General features: G+C 40.0%; 1 protein-coding gene and 1 long non-coding RNA gene across 2 annotated transcripts in view; one reads left to right on the forward strand and one right to left on the reverse strand.

The window, feature by feature from the left end:
* FBXO33 (F-box protein 33) overlaps positions 1-9,161 on the reverse strand; it is a 32,638-nt gene extending 23,477 nt beyond the window's left edge. The window contains exon 1 of the mRNA XM_038544584.1: positions 8,199-9,161. Within this exon, the coding sequence (XP_038400512.1) occupies positions 8,199-8,806 (608 nt within the window). The 5' untranslated portion in view covers positions 8,807-9,161. The remainder of the gene's footprint in view (positions 1-8,198) is intronic.
* Positions 9,162-9,916: 755 nt separating this feature from the next.
* LOC119876488 overlaps positions 9,917-17,436 on the forward strand; it is a 31,704-nt gene continuing 24,184 nt past the window's right edge. The window contains exon 1 of the long non-coding RNA XR_005363199.1: positions 9,917-10,254. This is a non-coding gene — a long non-coding RNA (uncharacterized LOC119876488). The remainder of the gene's footprint in view (positions 10,255-17,436) is intronic.

Here is a 17,436-nt window from a genome sequence, read left to right on the forward strand (position 1 = left end):
AATAAAGTTTGGCACATTAAACTTTATGTGTCAAATGGACTCTTACAAATTATTTTTCTGTAGCATGCAAAGCTGTTTGATAGCATTTTACCCACAGTGGAGTCAATCCTCTCAAACCATCCTGCTGCTTTATCAGCTAAGTTAATGTAATATTCCAAATCCTCTATTGTCGTTACAATATTGTCATTACAGTCTTCACAACATCTTTACCAGGAATGGATTTCATTTCAAGAAACTACTCCCTTTGCCTATCCCTAAGAAGCAACTTCTTATTCATTAAAGTTTTACCATGAGATTGTAGTAATTCAGTCATATCTTCGGGCTCCACTTCTAGTTCTAGTTCTCTTGTTATTTCCACCACATCTGCAGTTACTACCTCTACTGAAATCTTGAACCCTTCAAAATCATCCATGAGGACTGAAATCAAATTCTTCCATACTCCTTTGATGTTGGTATTTTGACTTCTTCATGTGAATTGACTGTTCTTAATGATATCTAGAATGGTATTCCTTTCCAGAAGATTTTCAATTTACTTTGCCCAGATTATCACAGGAATCATGATTTATGAGTGATAGCCTTATGATATGTATTTCTTAAATAATAACACTTGAAAATCAAAATTACCTCTGATCCATGGGCTATAGAATGGATTTTGTGCTAGCAGTCATGAAAACAACATTGATTTCATAGTACAGTCCCATCAGAACTCTTGGATGAACAGGTGTATTGTCAACGAGTTGTAATATTTTAAAAGGAGTTTTTGTTGTTGTTGTTGTTGTTTTGTTTGTTTTCCTGAGCAGTAGGTCTAAACAGTGGGCTCAAAAATACTCAGTAAACAAACAAACAAACAAAAAAATTCAGTAAACCACGGTGTAAATAGACGTGCTGTCATCCAGGCTTTGTTGTTTCATTCATAGAGCTCAGGCAGAGTAGATTCAACATAATTCCTAAGGGCCCTATGATTTTGGCAATAATCAATGAGCACTGATTTCAACTTAAAGTCACCAGTTACATTAGCTCCTAATAAGAGAGTCAACCTGTTTTTTGAAGCTTTGAAGTGAGGCAATGATTTCTCTCTAGCTATGGAAAGTTCTACATGGCATCTTCTTCCAATGGTAGGCTGTTTTGTCTATGTTGAAGATCTGTTGCTTAGTGTAGCCGTCTTCATTAATTATCTTAGCTGGAGCTTCTGGATAACTTGCTACAGCTTCTGCATCAGCATTGCTGCTTCACTTTGTACCTTGATGTTATGAAGACGACTTCTTTCCTTAAACCTCATGAACCAACTTCTGCTAGCTTCAAACTTTTCTTCTGTAACTTTCTCACCTCTGTCAGCCTTTCAGTTTCTCAAGAACTGAAGAGAGTTAGGGCTTTGTTCTGGATTAGGCTTTGGCTTAAGGGAATGTTGTGGCTGGTTTGGTTTTCTGTCCAGATCACTCAAACTTTCTCCATATCAACAATAAAGCTGTTCCACTTATTTGTGTGCTCCCTGGGGTAGCATTTTCAATTTCCTTCAAGAACATTTATTTTGCATTCACAAATTGGCTGTCTGGCACAAGAGAACTTGCTTTTGGCCTATCTCAGCCTTTCACATGCCTTCCTCACAAAACTTAACCATTTTTAGCTTCTGATTTAAAGTGAGACACATGTGACTCTTCCTGTCACTTGAGGCCATTTCAGAGATTTTTATTTATTTAATTTTTTTGTAGATTTTATTTATTTACTCATGAGAGACACACACAGAGAGAGAGAGAGAGAGAGAGAGGCAGACGTAGGCAGAGGGCGCCTGATGAGGCCTTGATCCTGGGACCCAGGGATCATGCCCCAAGCCAAAGGCAGATGCTCAACCACTGAGCCACCAGGCGTCCCATTTCAGAGTTATTATTTGGCCTAATTTAAATATTGTTGTGTCTCAGGGATTAAGGGAGAAGGAAAGAGACAAGGGAATGACTGGTCACTGGAGCAGTGAGAACACACACATTTACTGATTAAGTTTGCCATCTTATGTGGAAATGGTTTGTGGTACTCCAAAATAATTATAGTGGTAACATCAAAGATCACTGGCCACATATCACCATAACAAATCTAATAATAATGAAGAAGTTTGAAATACTGTAGGAGTTACCAAAATAAGACACAGAGACACAAAGTGAGCAAGTACTGTTGGAAAAATGGTGCCAAGATAATTGCTAGATGCAGGGTTGCCACAAAATGTCAATTTGTAAAATAAAGCATTATCTGTCAAGGGCAATAAAGCAAAGCACAATAAAACAAGGTATGCCTGTGGTATTCATTGAATTAGTTTGAGCAATTCTTTGAAAATAATATTAACCATCTATGAGCCTAAGAAATAGTCCTCAAGTTCTAACTACAGAAGGTTGAAGACCTTTCATCATTTTCTGGGATTCTGTTGTACTGTTTACTATAACTGGGACCCAAAAGTTTTTGATATCATAATCACACAAGGAGCACACAAAATGTTATCAGTTGTCTAAACTGATAAAACCTAAAATAATCTACATCATTGCAAGTAATTCTTTCAAGTTAATTCTATTCTTAGTTCACGTTTAGTACCAAGTGTGTTTACATCCACGTACCACTTTTGATAACATATTTCCTCCTCTCACAAATGCTGATGAATGACCACAGCCAAATGACACAAATAAAAACAAACACTTTTAGAGAAATGTTGTCCAGTAGAACTCTGCCATGATAGCAATACTTTGTTCCATGCTGTCTAATGACATATGGCGACTGAGCACTGGAAATGTGACTACTGTGACTAACAGTCACATATGGCTATTGAGCACTGGAGATGTGACTATTGTGACTAACTAATCTTTAATTTTATTTAATAAGTTAAAAATTGAAAAGCTCTATGTGACCAGCGGCAACTAAATTGTACAGCACAATTTTAGGAATCAGAAATAAGTCATCAGGATATAACAGCTTATTAGCTTTTTTAGGATCCATTAACTAAAAGCAATCTCCTAGCATTTGCTTTACTGTTCACTTACTTAATTACCTTCTAAGAATCACCATCATCTTTCAATCCCAGAGATTACACAAGAAAAGTTTAAATAAGATTGACACTTAAAATTGCTATTGAACATGCTATTAAAAGATCATTGTAATAATACTAAGAATAAGAAAACTAAGTGATTCTTAAAGAGAAATGATGGAAAAACATTTGATTCTCCTTTTTCTTTACACCCAAGCAGCAAGTTCTCTTGGCTCTATTTCCAAAATATATTCTAAATCTATCCACTTTTCTTCATCTCTACTGTCTCCACCATACTCTAAGCTATCATCATCTCTGTCTATATTTTTGCAACAGTTTGCCAAGTTTCCCTGTCTTTTCCCTCTTGTAATTCACTCATTACACAGCAGAGTATCTTAAAATGCGTATTAGATCACATTATTTTTGCCGTTAAATATTTTTCCTGTGATTTCTTCTTAGAATGTAGCTCAAACTTCCTTCCACAAGCCCACATAATCAATCCCATTCCTTCCTCCTTCTATATTGCAGAAAGCAGGACAACGCCCCCTCTCACCTCACTTTCCTTCTCATGGTCTGGCCATACTTTCTTTCCTATTGCTTCAACAGGTCAAAAATTTGTCTGACCTAAGGCCTTGGTGTTTGTTTTTTGTTTTTTTTTTCCTCCCCCTGCTTAAAATGCTGTTTGCTCAGATCTTCAGATGGGTAACTTGTGTCATTCACATTGCAGCTCAAATGTCTTTTTCAGACATGTTTTCCCTTGCTACTCTAATGTTGCCACCTAGTCACTATTACATAGTGCTCTTTTATTTTCACAACTGAAATAATCTTCCTTTCATTTATTTACTGTTTTTTTTTTCTTTCCCCTCTAGAATGTTGGCTCTATGAGAATAGGAAGTTTGTTTTCACTGCTTGACACATAGTGGGCTCTCAATATTTGGAGGAAAACCACCAGATTTTTTAAAACTATCATCTTAGGCCCTAAATAAGTTGATCAAGTTGGATGAGCTCTTTCAGGGCTTCCTCAGAACTAACTCATTAAAATGGAAATAATTTAATCACTTCACTCAAAAACTGCTTCACAGCTTCACTTAACACAGAAGAAATGACATTTTACTTTAACAATCTTTTGCTGGGTTTTATTTCATATCCTCAATCTATCAGTTCTCAGTCACTGTAAGAATGTACCTATATGGCCTAGAGAGAACCCTAATTCTTCTTAGCATCCCTCCTGAGGAGGTTAGTTTCTTTAACGGGTTGGAATCTCCTCCTTTCTCAATGACCTATGAAACCATTTTAACTTGTCAGTTTTAAAGTAAGGAGTCTGTTGGGTATGCAGCATCTCACCTCTCTTCTCTATGGGTAGTCACCACTTGGATAGTATATACTGGTCAGAGTCCCAATATATTTTAAAATTTATTCTGCAAATAGACTACTTTACATAAATAATAAAAACTCTCAAAAGAAAGATGCTATTATTACATGTATTTACTACATTATGAGAGGGGAAAATATTTCAAGAAAAATAAGGCTGAGGGTTGTTGAACACAACACTTTCAAGGCATTTCCTACCATCTTAGATAGTAATAGGAAATGTCCAAAGAATTTTTAACATATTTTGAGATGTATTTTTTAAAGGCCTTATGTGTTTTTGGATCCTGGTAGACTGATGCTGAGAAAACAATACAAACGTAAGAGTCTTCTTCATTGCACATGCCAAGTCAACAAGACAAATCTAATAATTATTAATAGAACTTCTATTACTGAGAGGTTATGTCAGTGGGCATAGCCGTGAATGTCAATTCATTGTAGTGGGAGACTGACTAAGAGAAATCTATCTCATATAAATGTCAATGGCCGGGATCCTAGGCGCAGACTTAGCGCTCCTTTAAGAGAATCTTCCCTATAAAATCTCACTGGCCTATGCAGTATTTATCTTTAATAAAAGTACTGCACTCAATTTGGAATTTTATCCAACAAAGCTCATGTAAAATACTTATACAGTTCAGAAAAGCATAAACTGGATGATTACAACGTACCTATGCCTGCTGTTTAAAAATAAATATTTTTAGTTACTGAATCTATTAGCTATTATCATAAATCTTATTGTCCACAAACTCATTTTTCCTAAGTAGTCAAATACAACATTTCAATAGGTAGTACTCAACAACTAGATTATACCCTAAAAATGAGTATCTACATATGTTGTTTTCAACTTTTAAGAACAATTTCTTATGGAACAACTGCAGAAGAAATTCAGCCTACTTAACTTATAATACAATTGAATGAGAAATACCTACTGTATTTCTATTCTATTTTGTTTCTACAATACTGGCAGATATTGCAGCCTCCTGCAGGGAAGGGAACTATGAAACCTAGAGTACTGTGTTTTGCCCTTTGAGAGGCATTTCTGCAACTCTTTGATCTTCATCAGTTGTTCCTAACATCTAAGATATCTGCAAAGAGGCTACAGTCACCGTGAGGGTACACGCGTATATCAAACCCAGGAACCAAGCAAAAAACTAAAATGCTGATTATCCTCTTCGAAGAGTATCCTTGAAAAGTTCCCACAATCCAAGGTTATAGTTTTAGTCTTTTCCTGGGGAACATGAAAATATCTGGAACACAACAAAGTAACAGTCTGAGTTGTGTGAATTATATAAAGGAATTCACCACAAAGCCTGGAAACATAAGGCTTGTGAACCAGTAGGTTTCATATCCCCTTTAGTACTTTTAAAATGGCAGAAATCATAGAGCAAAACTACTGTAAATTTAACTTTGGAATGTTAAGAACAATATCAAATGTTCATTTTTCTCATTAGTTATTTAATGCGTTTGGAAAACCCCAAAAAACACTAAATAAAATTGTTTTCTTCTTCACTGAACCTGAGTCTGTAGTTCAAGTGCTTACAGAAGGAAGTATAGGGTTTAACAAAATTATCAAATAAACAACTTGATCTAAAACATTTCAAATTTGTTAAATTTGTTAAAATTGTTAAAATTGAAATTTGTTAAAACTAGACCCATTTATGTTTTTTAACATTCACATTAGTACTTTCATTATTACTAGAGCACCTCAAGACACTTTCAAAAATAAAGGTTAAATTAACTTATTTCCAAACACTTAAAGATAATTTATTTTAAAAAATCCTTTGAAATATCATTAGGACAGATAATATGTGTAAAAATACTATACTTTACACATACAATGAATGTGCTATCAAAGCAGCACAACTCACAGTACCATCCCTACTGTAAAAGACAAGAAAACCTTAAAATTAGAGATGACAGTGTACTGTATTTGTATAGAAGTGACAGCTGACCCAAATGGGCTGGCATACGGTGGCATTATAGACATTACAGATTGGGATGCTAATAGAAGTGATAGATATACTTTTATTTGTCAATTATACCTCAATAAAGCAGAGGGGGTAAAAAGTGGTAGGGGTAAGGAAAGGAGGGAAAGACAAATTAAACAACAATGAAAAGGGGTGATATACTTTTTTGCCTATATAACGTTATCCATCCATCCAACCAACTACTTATTAAAACGCTTAAAGGGATTCGGCACTATGTAAAGCTTATTTGTACTTGGCAAAGGCAAGTTTTTTTGGTTTTTTTTTTGTTTTTGTTTTTTTTTTGGATGGTTGCTCAGAAGTGCCATCTGATCTCAGAACAGAAAAATCTAATTAGTACTCACTGAATTCACCCCACTCTTGGTCTCATCAGGAGTTTAAGTGCTCACTGACTGAATCTTTTCAACTCTGGGTCATTTGGTCCTCTAGCCATACATTCAACTGAGAGCCTCCAATTTACATCTTCAAACAGCCTCTCTTGCTATACACAAAGTCAGAAAACAGAATGGCTTGGTGTGAAATGCTGCGGAAATACACAGGCCGCTGGAATGATGGAGCCATGCTCCAGGTACAACTTGGACTACATGCTTATTCCCTACTCTTTTGATTCAGATACAGAATTTATATACATAGTCTAGCATTAAATCAGTACCTTCTCTCAATTGTTCAATATAATACATGATGTTCAATACAATGTATTTATTGCAAAAGGAAGGACGCGGCTCCTGTAGAAAAGTGATGCTGTATAACCATGTGTGTATCGCTTGACTCTATTAAGCATCAGTTTCCTTTCTATAAAATAGGGATAACAGCTGCCTTGCCTAACTCATAGGGTCACTGAAAGGATCAAATAAGATAGTATACCGGTAAACTGCTAACTATTACTACCATATAAGTTGCTTCTTTTAGAACTTTTGAACTTTTCCAACTCACAGTTTAATTGTAAGTTTGGTTAGACCGTCCAGATACAAAAAAGAATGTAAACTAATAGGATGGAGGACAAATAAAGAAAATGTTGATAAGGATAACAGGTCAGAACATAGGAAGTGAATCGCAGAATTAGAGTCCTGATGCAAAACCAGGACAGGTACGTGCTTACACGTTGCAGACATTGGGCAGTTCCCCCAGCACAAGCACTAAGCTGGACTGTGCTACTCTTAGGTGAATCACTGGGGACAAGTTGAGTCTGGTGATGCAAGGGGAGGGACTTCCAACCCTGATGATCAGGCTCTTCTTCCCTCATGCCTTTAACAAACACTCCTACTCTTTGTGCCTGGCCCAGTTAATGAAAACTATTCCTGGTAAGAAAATGGCTGTCAAAGATTTTTTTGGGGGGGTGGGGGTGGCGCGGAGAATCTTGTAACTACGAGACACCAGCAGCACACCTCCTCCCTCCCCCACCACCAACTATTTTGAAATACACAGGTTCCGAGTCAGAAAGAGCAGGTTATGTTTTGTTTCTCCCAAGACTCACAGGCCTCACCCTTCAAGCTTCAGTTCTCTCATCTGTAATAGGAAGGATGACGGCGCCTGTCCGCTTCATCCCAGGGCCACAGAGAGGATGAGGGAGACAGTTCCTGAAAGGCGCCAGGAGTGGTGTCTGAAAACACCCAGTCCGCCACTGTTGGTAAAATATTACGATGCGTCCCGTTATGCCCTCCCGCCTCAAGGAAGTCGCCGGGTTGGAACGGACGCCCTCAGTCACTGAAGAAAGCAACGCTAAATCCGGCCGGGTGTATCCGCACTGAATCTATTTCGGGGCGAGAGGCAGGAAGGACACGGGGCCCCGGGAGCGGGGGAGAGGAGAAAGGCGAATGGACTGGAGGGGTCCGCGACGAGCCTACCTGTTGTTCCGGATGCTGACCAGCACGCACAGCACCAGCTCCAAGTAGGTGCGCAGCACTTCCAGCCAACGGGTTGAGAGCTGCAAGGCCTCGACCTCTTCCCCGCCAGTCCCGGGGTCCGCGCCGCCTCCGTCGCCGGGGCCGCCGCCACCGCTCAGGTAATTCTCGGCGGCGAACTCAACACGCAGCTCTCGCACGAACCAGCCGCACTTGCGCATGAGGAATTCGAGCCGGGGCTGCTCGGCGGGGGAGACGCGGAGGCAGATGCGGAGCTGCGGCCAGAGGGCAGGGTAGAAGAGGCACTCGCGCCAGTGCGAGCAGGAAGCCGAGGCCCGCAGCCGGTCGGGCGCCGGCAGGAAGGAGAAGATGTGCACGATCAGCTCGCTGGGCAGCGACGCGGCGCCTGCCGCCTGCCCGCACAGAGCCATCCGGCCCCGCCGCCGGCCGCCCGCCCCCGGCCGCCCCCGCAGTCCCCGGAGCAGCCCCCGCAGCCGTCGCAGCTGCTGCCGCCGCAGCCGCAGCCGCCGCCACCGCGCCACCCGGGCGGCCCCGGCTCGGGTTCGAGCTCCCGGCGGTCGGGGCTGCGGCACTGACAAGAACAACAACATCAATGACAAGGAAGAAGGGGGCGGAACCGTCGTGGGTCTTGGCGGAACCAAGTGTGGCAGAAGTTGCCGAGAGGGGGGAAGGCCTCTGCGGGGGCGGCTTCTCGGGAGTCAGCGTCTGGTGCCTTGCACTGTCCTCACGCGGGGCCAAGTCCCACAGACTCCGTGACCTCAAAACCCTCGCCTGTAGTGTTTCGGGCCCAGGAAGCGGCAGAACTTGTCGCAAGGAAGCGGCGCACCTCCCCGCACCTGGAGGCGGAGGCAGGGCGGTGGTAGGAGCTGAGTTTGACGTCACCGGCGGTGGGCGGAGCCCTGCCAGGAGGAGCGCGACTTCCGGAAGAGGGGAGCGCCCGCTCGCCGGTAGGGAAGGGAGACGCGGCACGTGACTCTCGACGCACGCAGGCCGGCGGGGCGGGGCGGGAAGCGCGGTTGGTGCGGGCGCTGGGCGGCCCGGCCCATCTCCTACCTGCGGCCGAGTCCCGTCAAGTGTGTGAGTCGGTAAGCTCTTGAGGGCGCTCCGGCGGTGGCAGCGGCGGACCTCGGGTCCGTGCGGGGGGTCGCGACGCTTCTCAGTCTGAGGCTGTCCTGCGCTGGGCTGAGGACTCACAGCCCAAGTGTCCGCCGGCACGGGGTTTCCGGGCGGACCCGGCCGTGCAGAGTCCTGTTCCAAGAGTTTGAGAGAGAGAGAGCCGCTAGGGAGAGGGAGCGGGCGGGCTCGCGGGCCAACTCGGACGAGCTGGGTCGTCGGAGGGGAGACCCTCGGGGCGCGGCGGCCGAGCGCCCAGACCCGGGCCGGCCCGCGGGTGGACCTTCCCCACCGGTCGGTCGTTCGGTGCGCATGACCTCTGCGCCCTCCTGGCCTGTGGGGAAGGAGGGGGGACAGCGCCACCCTTTGGATTTTGAGGGAGAGAGAGAAGAAAAGTCCAGTGAGTGGGATCTCCTTCCTGGTCGGTCGGTCGGTCGGTCGGTGGGATGGTTGGTTGTCAGCCTCTTGTCCACGATTTGAGCGAGGCTGTGAGTTCCCGGTTCTGAGATTTAGAGGCTCTACTTGAAAAGAAGCTGATGAATATGGTAAAGACTGTCTTTAGTTTGGCGCCCGTAACTCGAGAGAAGGCTTTCTTTAAAACTGCCCCTTACCTTGATTACAACTTGGGGAGTAGTGAACCGGTTGTAAGGGGCGGTGAAGTCAGAAAGGAGTAAGTGATTTTATGTAATAATTGAGGATGGCTTTAGTGCGGCTGCCGCTTCAGAGCCGTAACTGTGATCCTGGAACAGCCTTGTTCTCTTGGTAAACACCAAGAGACTGTTCTACTAGATATATTTAGCTTTCTGAGGGCAAAACTCTTCATTCATGCTGCTTTGATGGCTTTTGGTGCCTTGCACGTACCATGTTTCCAACGGTATCGTGTTATCACTTCGGAGTTCTCTTCAGCTACGTATCTGCGAGAAGAGTAGGTCGCGTCTCTGAACCTCCGCGAGTGCTCTTTCTGCGTGATTATTATTATACCTTATGAGTACTTTAACGTGCACTTATGGAAACAATTAGGAAGTTGAGACTTGGATTTTGGTCTTTTATTTCTTAAACTCATTATTTTGAAGTGAACCATAGACCTCTGGATACTCCACTTTTAAGTCTTTCAGTATGCATCTCCATAAAAGCACATTAACTATGGAACAAAAAATAATCACACTTTAAATAATGACATCTTAATGTTATCTAATATTCTAATATCAAATATTTAAGTCTTCATATTTATCCGTTTATCTCCCGAATGACCCTTACAGATGTTTTATCCAAACTAGAATCCAGTTAAAGACCACACTTGTTTTTGTTTATGTATTTCAAGTCTGCTGATTTAGGATAGTCACCCCCCCCCCAACACTTTTTTTTTTTTTCCCCCACCCTCTCTGATTAGCTAAAGAGGCGAGACTTACTATCCTTAAAGTATCTCTCCCCTTTGGTAATTGTTTGACTATTTTCTCTTGATGTTTAGCTTATCCCTCTAGTCCTTGAATTTCTAATAAACTTGAACGTTAATGCTGAAGGCTTGAGTAGGTTGGTGACATCTTGATCTCCCTCCTAAATTTATGTGTTGTTTTTCTTCGTAGTGTGTAAGGTGTTGTTTTGCCTCCCTAAAAATGTCTAGCTCCCCATCAACCATTTGCGTAATGCCCTTAACAATAATTGAAAATTCTTGCCTGAATCCTAATTTTATTAGGGGTTGCAAAATGATAGTTTCCAGATGAGGGTTTCATCTACATTTATTAATTTGCATTCTTCTGTGTAGTAGAAGCTTTCTTTTATAAACTGGCAACATTTAATTACTCCAAAATAGAGCTGCTGTTGGAAAGTTAGCGAAAAAGATGCTTAGTTCTTTTTCTTTTATTACCAATTTAAAAAGTAAGTTTTAGGGCTCCCAAGAGTGACAAATGAGTTTTTTCTAGCTTTTATTTTTTCTGAATATCATGTACTCATTGCTTTGGGGTATATTTTAATTAACTATTCATTTAAAAAAATATTTAGAGAGAGAGAGTATGAGCAGGGATAGAGGGAAATGAAGAGGTGAAGAGAGAGTCTCAGGAAGGGTCCATGCTAAGTGCAGAGCCTGTCCAGGGGCTGGATCTCACTGCCCTAAGATCAGGACAGGAGCTGAAATCAAGAGTCAGATGGCTTAACCGGCTGATTCACCCAGGTGCCTCTAGTTATTCTTTTTGATTCTTAAATTTGATGCTTCTAGAACACCTCTCAAAGAATTCTGTGTAAATATTATTATAATAAAAATCCTTGAGCATTTTTAGTAGATGTAACATTGTACTGGGTTGGAGAGTGAGGCTAGATTTTGATCTTTTTTGCTTTTGCTATGATCCAGCTAGGTGACATTTGAACAGTTTTCTTAACTAACTCTTTGGGCCTCATTTTCTCCATCTGTACAAATAGAGAGTATTGGCAAGGTTCCCTGCAGCTCTGATATTCTCTGACTTAAATAAGAAGACAAAAAAAAAAATAAGAAGACAAAACTTAGACATATTTTACATATCATAAAATCCACCCATTTCGAGTCAGTGATTTTTAGTAGTTATACCAAATGGTGCAGCCATCATTATAAATCAATTTTAGAACATCTTCATCCCTTTAATAAGATACCTTGTGCCCATTTACAGCTAATTCCTCAGACAGCCACTAATGTACTTTCTGTCTCTAATTTGCCTTTTCTGAACATTTAATATTAATAGAATCATATATGATCTTTTCTGTCTTCTTTCACTTAGCATAATGTTTTTGAGGTTCATTCATGATGTAGCGTGTCATTAATCCATTCCTTTTTATTGCTGAATAGTATTCCATTTTATGGATTAAAAAAATATATATAGCCTATTCACAAGTTGATGGACACTTAGATTCCCAGATTTTGGCTATCATGAATAATATTTCTGTGAACATTCATGTGCAAGTCTTGTGGACATATGTTTTCATTTCTTTTGGATAGATACCTAGGAAAGTGATAGGTTGTATGGTAGTTCCATATATAACTGTCAAACTGTTTTCCAAAGCGTCTGTATCATTTTTCGTTCCTAGAAGCAATGTATGAGGGTTTCCAGGCTCTGACTTTTTGATGATCTTGAGATAGTCTACGATTGATTTGAGATTATTTTTCCTTATTCTTAGCATTTTGCTAAAAACAAACCGCATTTTTCTTTTTCTTGGATACCATTAATACTTAGTTTTTAATTATTAGGAATAGTTCCTAAAGGAAATAAAAATATATCAATTTTATACCAGTCTGCTATAAAATAAAATTCAACTTAGTGTTTTTTTTTTTTTTTTTTTTTTAAGATTTTATTTCTTCATGAGAGACACAGAGAGAGAGAGAGGTGGGTTCCATGCAGGGAGCCTGATGTGGGACTCGATCCTGGGACTCCAGGATCATGCCCTGGGTGGAAGGCACGCGCCCAACAGCTGAGCCACCCAGGCGTCCCAGCTTCTTAGTGCTTTTAAAAAAATTTTTACTTTCATGTTAAGGGAAGAGTGGTAGTGATACTATTAATGAAAATAAGCTAAGACATGAATTAATAAGATACGGTTCTTGCCTAGTTACTATAATAAAACAGTAAATGCCAGTGATAACATGATTTGTTTACTTTATTAAGCCATCTTTAACATTAATCAAATATTTACTGAGTGTGTATATTCTTAGCATGTTGAGTTAGATTATTTCTCTTGACATTTATGTCTACTAAAGTATAAACTATTTTTTGATAAACTAACAAAATGGACTTTTAAACAGCAGGATGAAATTGCATTTTGTGAAGTTGTAATGTCTGAGCTAAGATTCCAAGTGTGGGAGGAAGTACTGACGTTGTAAAGCTCATAAATACTCAGTAGTACTAAGCTACTGGTTCCAAAAGTAGCATATTGTCACTATAGCAACTACCCATACTTATTTGGATCTGAAACCCAGGCAACGAATGGTGGATAAGACTATAACATCAAGATAGATATGTGCTTTGGTGGATTGATGTGGTCTGGTCTGTTGATGGTCAAGTATTGGTTCCATTTTTCTTGTATGTTTATTATGATTGATTCAGGTTTTTATGAAGTCATCTTAATTTGTGTGTTTTTGGAGAGAAATTAAGCATTTAGTATCCTTATATTCTTCCTTTTCTAACATGCCAAGTTTAGTACTTCTTGCTAGGTTATTAGGATATTAAATGCATTTGTACTGTAGCCTTTTCTCCATTATTGTTTGGCAAGTTGTCAGACAGTAGTTATAAAAATATAACTTTTATTATGCTGAATCATTTGCAATATTATAACCGAAAAGAACCCATGGCAGATTTTATTTTAGCTACATCATGAAGAGATGCTCTAGACTACCAATAAACACGCGAATTGCCTAAATGCAAACTTTTTTTTTTTTTTTTTTTTCAGAATAAGATTTAGGTTTCGGAATACTGTTGACAAATAGACATGCCATAACTTCCTTTCAGTTATCTCTTAGCATGCATCCATAAATTTACTTAGAGGCACAGGAGCCTCCTGGGAAAATAGAATTCGGAACCTGATTCCTTTCTCTCCACTCTGGTCTGATGGATTGGAATGGTTCCTAGTGAGGTCATATTACAGGAAAAAGCAGTGAAGGGTTGAAAGGAATTTGTCTTTAGGGTAGGGCATTGGTGAGTTGGCTGCAGGACAAAGGATCAGTTTTTTTCTTAGGTGTGCCATGTTGCTGATATCAGAACCGATTCTAACCAAACTACTTGCAAATTTGTTGTGCAAGTTTGTGAATTGAAAAATTTATATCAATAAAGCAGGAATTGATACTCTAAAAGACAGAAGCAGTGAGAGAGGAATTGGGTCCTGAGCGATGTGATAGTGAGTGGGGAGGACTGTAACTTACCAGAGGATACTTACCTCCACTGGGAAAGCTGAAAGTTTCTAGATTTTCAGAAGGCATTAAAATACTAATCTTTTAAAAGATGAAATGTCCTGAATGCTAGCTCATTCACAGAATATTAGAAGTATTCTTTGGACTAAACAAAACCAGATTACCTGTAGAATACCAGGTTACAACTTCTTTACCTAAGAGCTCTCATACATGTGGGCTGGGGCCACTTTGTGTTCTAATAGCAGGCCTACTAGCTAATTCATGTGCTTTAAGTCCACTTCTAGAGCTTTTTTATTTTTTATTTTTCCTTTCCTCATTCATACCTTTTAGAATTTAAAGAAAAAAGAAAGAAAAAAATATTTAGTGTGTTTATTTTATAGCATTATTGATTTCTTGTCTCTTGCCTATTAAAGAAGATGGGTGTTTTTAGAAGTACCTTGTGTTGGCTAAAAATACATTAAAAACTAGTTACTGCTGTTTTTGATAGAGTTGATTCAACCTATAGAGTTCCTTGACTTCTAGTTAAAATCAGTAACTGGCTGATTTTAATTATTTTTAGTTGGAGTTGTATAGCTATGTATCCCACAATGGGGTACATAGGACTGTTACTCAAGGGACATGGTCTCTTAGTAATCATTTTAATTGGATTTCTTTGGTTGCTTAAGACACTTAAGCAACCAAAGGAACTTTTTTCTTTTTATCTTTTTTTTTTTTTTAATGGATACTGTAGGGAGTTTAGAGGACACCCATAAAAACACACATCAGGGCATATCTGAGCCTCCCAAGGATTAGAATGGGGAAATCAAAACAGGAACTAAATTTACTCTTCTCATCTCTGAGTTCAGTAGTTTGTTTGTTTGTTTCCTTTCTTTCCTTTCGTGTGTCTCTCTCTCCTCTCTCTCTCTCTCTCTCTCTCTCTCTCTCTCTCTCTCTCTCTCTCTCTCTCTCGTTGTTTTTTTTTTTTTTTCTTCCAGTAGGCTTCCTTTGCTTTTTAATTTGCTCAGGGCCCCAAACTGCTGGCCTTACTGGTCTACCAGGTCTTCTCACTCAAGTATCCACTTTAATTTGCAAATTTGTCCTTTGTTTCCACCTGAAATTCTCGAGAGTATCTGTCTGAGTTATCTTTGGGAGATAGGGTACTAAAAAGTTGGTGCCATTCCTATTAAGGCCAAATGTTCCTGTTGTTAACCTTAAAAATAAAACCGCCAGTTATTTTACCAGCAAACAATAGGTTTATTCAGGAATAGCAGAGAATTGCCATTTAGCACAAGCAAATTGTGGCAAAATCTGAAAATAGAGGAACACTTTTTTTTTTTTTTTTAAAGATTTTATTTATTTATTCGTGAGAGACAAAAAGAGAGAGGCAGAGACAGAGGCAGAGTGAGAAGCAAGCTCCATGCAGGGAGCCCAATGTGGAACTTGATCCCAGAACCCCAGGATCATGACCTGAGCTGAAGGCAGAAGGTCAACCACTGAGCCACCCAGGTGCCCAGGGAAGCTCTTCTATAGAGGAAAGGGGGAAATTGGGAAAGCTTTTATAAACAAAAAGTCCATTGCAGAAAACTGGAAGTTCGAATTATAGAGGCTTTTCATTGGCTGAGCTGTGACTGTCTCTCGTTAGCTGGACTATTGCCAATGGAAGAGGAAAGCCTTTTTTCCTCCTGCTGAGGCAGTGGGGGCAGTATCCACCTGCAAGGTCCATTTTGCAATTGATGATGAGTGGTAGGGCATGAAAACTCCTCTGTGAACCTCTGACTCTATTTTAGTGAGATTTCCATTAATTAATTTTCACACTGCCATAGTCCAGTTAGCTGAATTTAGGAGGATGGAGTAATTTGTGCTGATGCTTTGTACAGATGGATGCTGGGGATTAAGGATGAAGAGAGGAAGCTTTCTTCAGAACAGGGTCTGGGCCAGCAACCACTCTGAAATCTATCTAGTACAGTGGGTACCCTGGCTCAGTAACTTTATCCAGAGATGCCTTGAACTCTATATTGAATAAAAATCACCTGTGTTGACAACTGATCTTTTAGGTAGTTTTGACTAGTTTTCAGATAATTTCTTTGGTATTCCTTACTCTTGGAATACTCACCAGACTTTTCAGGTCATACTAGTTGAATAGCTATAAGACTTTGTCATGGGGCAGCCCTGGTGGCTCAGTGGTTTGGTGTCACCTTCAGTCCAGGTGTGATCCTGGAGTTCCAGGATCGAGTCCCACATTGGGCTCCTTGCATGGAGCCTGCTTCTCCCTCTGCCTGTGTCTCTGCCTCTCTCTCTCTCTGTGTCTCTCATGAATAAATAAATAAAATCTTTAAAAAAAAAAAAAAGACTTTGTCATGAAGACCTATATACTTCATGGTCAATTACTGCAATGTTCTCATTACAGAATGTAATATTTAATCCTTTGGGAAAATCTCTTAAGACTCTTAGGTGCTGAATAGAAGAAATGAAGTGAATATTTTCATACAGTAACATTAATTAGAATCTTTGCTCCAGGGCAAAGGGGTTTCACTTGATACGCCAACTGTAAACAGTTTTAGAGGCTGAGGAGTACTATGTTGAGGATTTGGAGATTGTTCTCTTGTTCTACTGGGAAGAGTGCCATGTTTGATTGTGATATCTGCCATGGCTGGAATTCTTGACCTGAATGACCTATGCTTTCTGGTCCCTAGTTTGAGTTAATTATTGTCTAAATGATACTAAATTATTGTCTATGTACATTTTTCAGTGGATTATATTTGTGCCAATACCTGATTTTGTGAGTAGTGGCATATCACTTAAGTATTACATTTTACAAGTAACTTTTTTCAAAATAACTTTTAAAAGCCACAGTGATATCAAATAAATTTCTAAGTATAAAAATTTGTCAGTTCTGGGACACTTGGGTGCCTCAGTGGTTGAGTGTCTACCTTTGGCTCAGGTCATGTCATGATCCCAGAGTCCTAAAAACCCCCATCAGGCTCGCTGCAGGGAACCTGTTTCTCTCTCTGCCTATGTCTCTGCCTCTCTCTGCCTATGTCTCTGCCTCTCTCTCTGTGTCTCTCATGAATAAATAAATAAAGTCTTAAAAAAATATTGGTCAGTTCTTAACTGGATTCTCTAGGAATGTGAACTACTTCACTTATATTGAATATTAACGGGAGCACTGGGGTGAGGGGAACTCATACTTTTATACCACAAAGAAAATACAAGTTTTCATTTACTTGAAGGATACCATTTTTTTTTTTTCCTGTGGTATTTATATAC

Source organism: Canis lupus, chromosome 8, assembly GCF_011100685.1.
Source record: "Canis lupus familiaris isolate Mischka breed German Shepherd chromosome 8, alternate assembly UU_Cfam_GSD_1.0, whole genome shotgun sequence".
Taxonomy (NCBI): domain Eukaryota; kingdom Metazoa; phylum Chordata; class Mammalia; order Carnivora; family Canidae; genus Canis; species Canis lupus.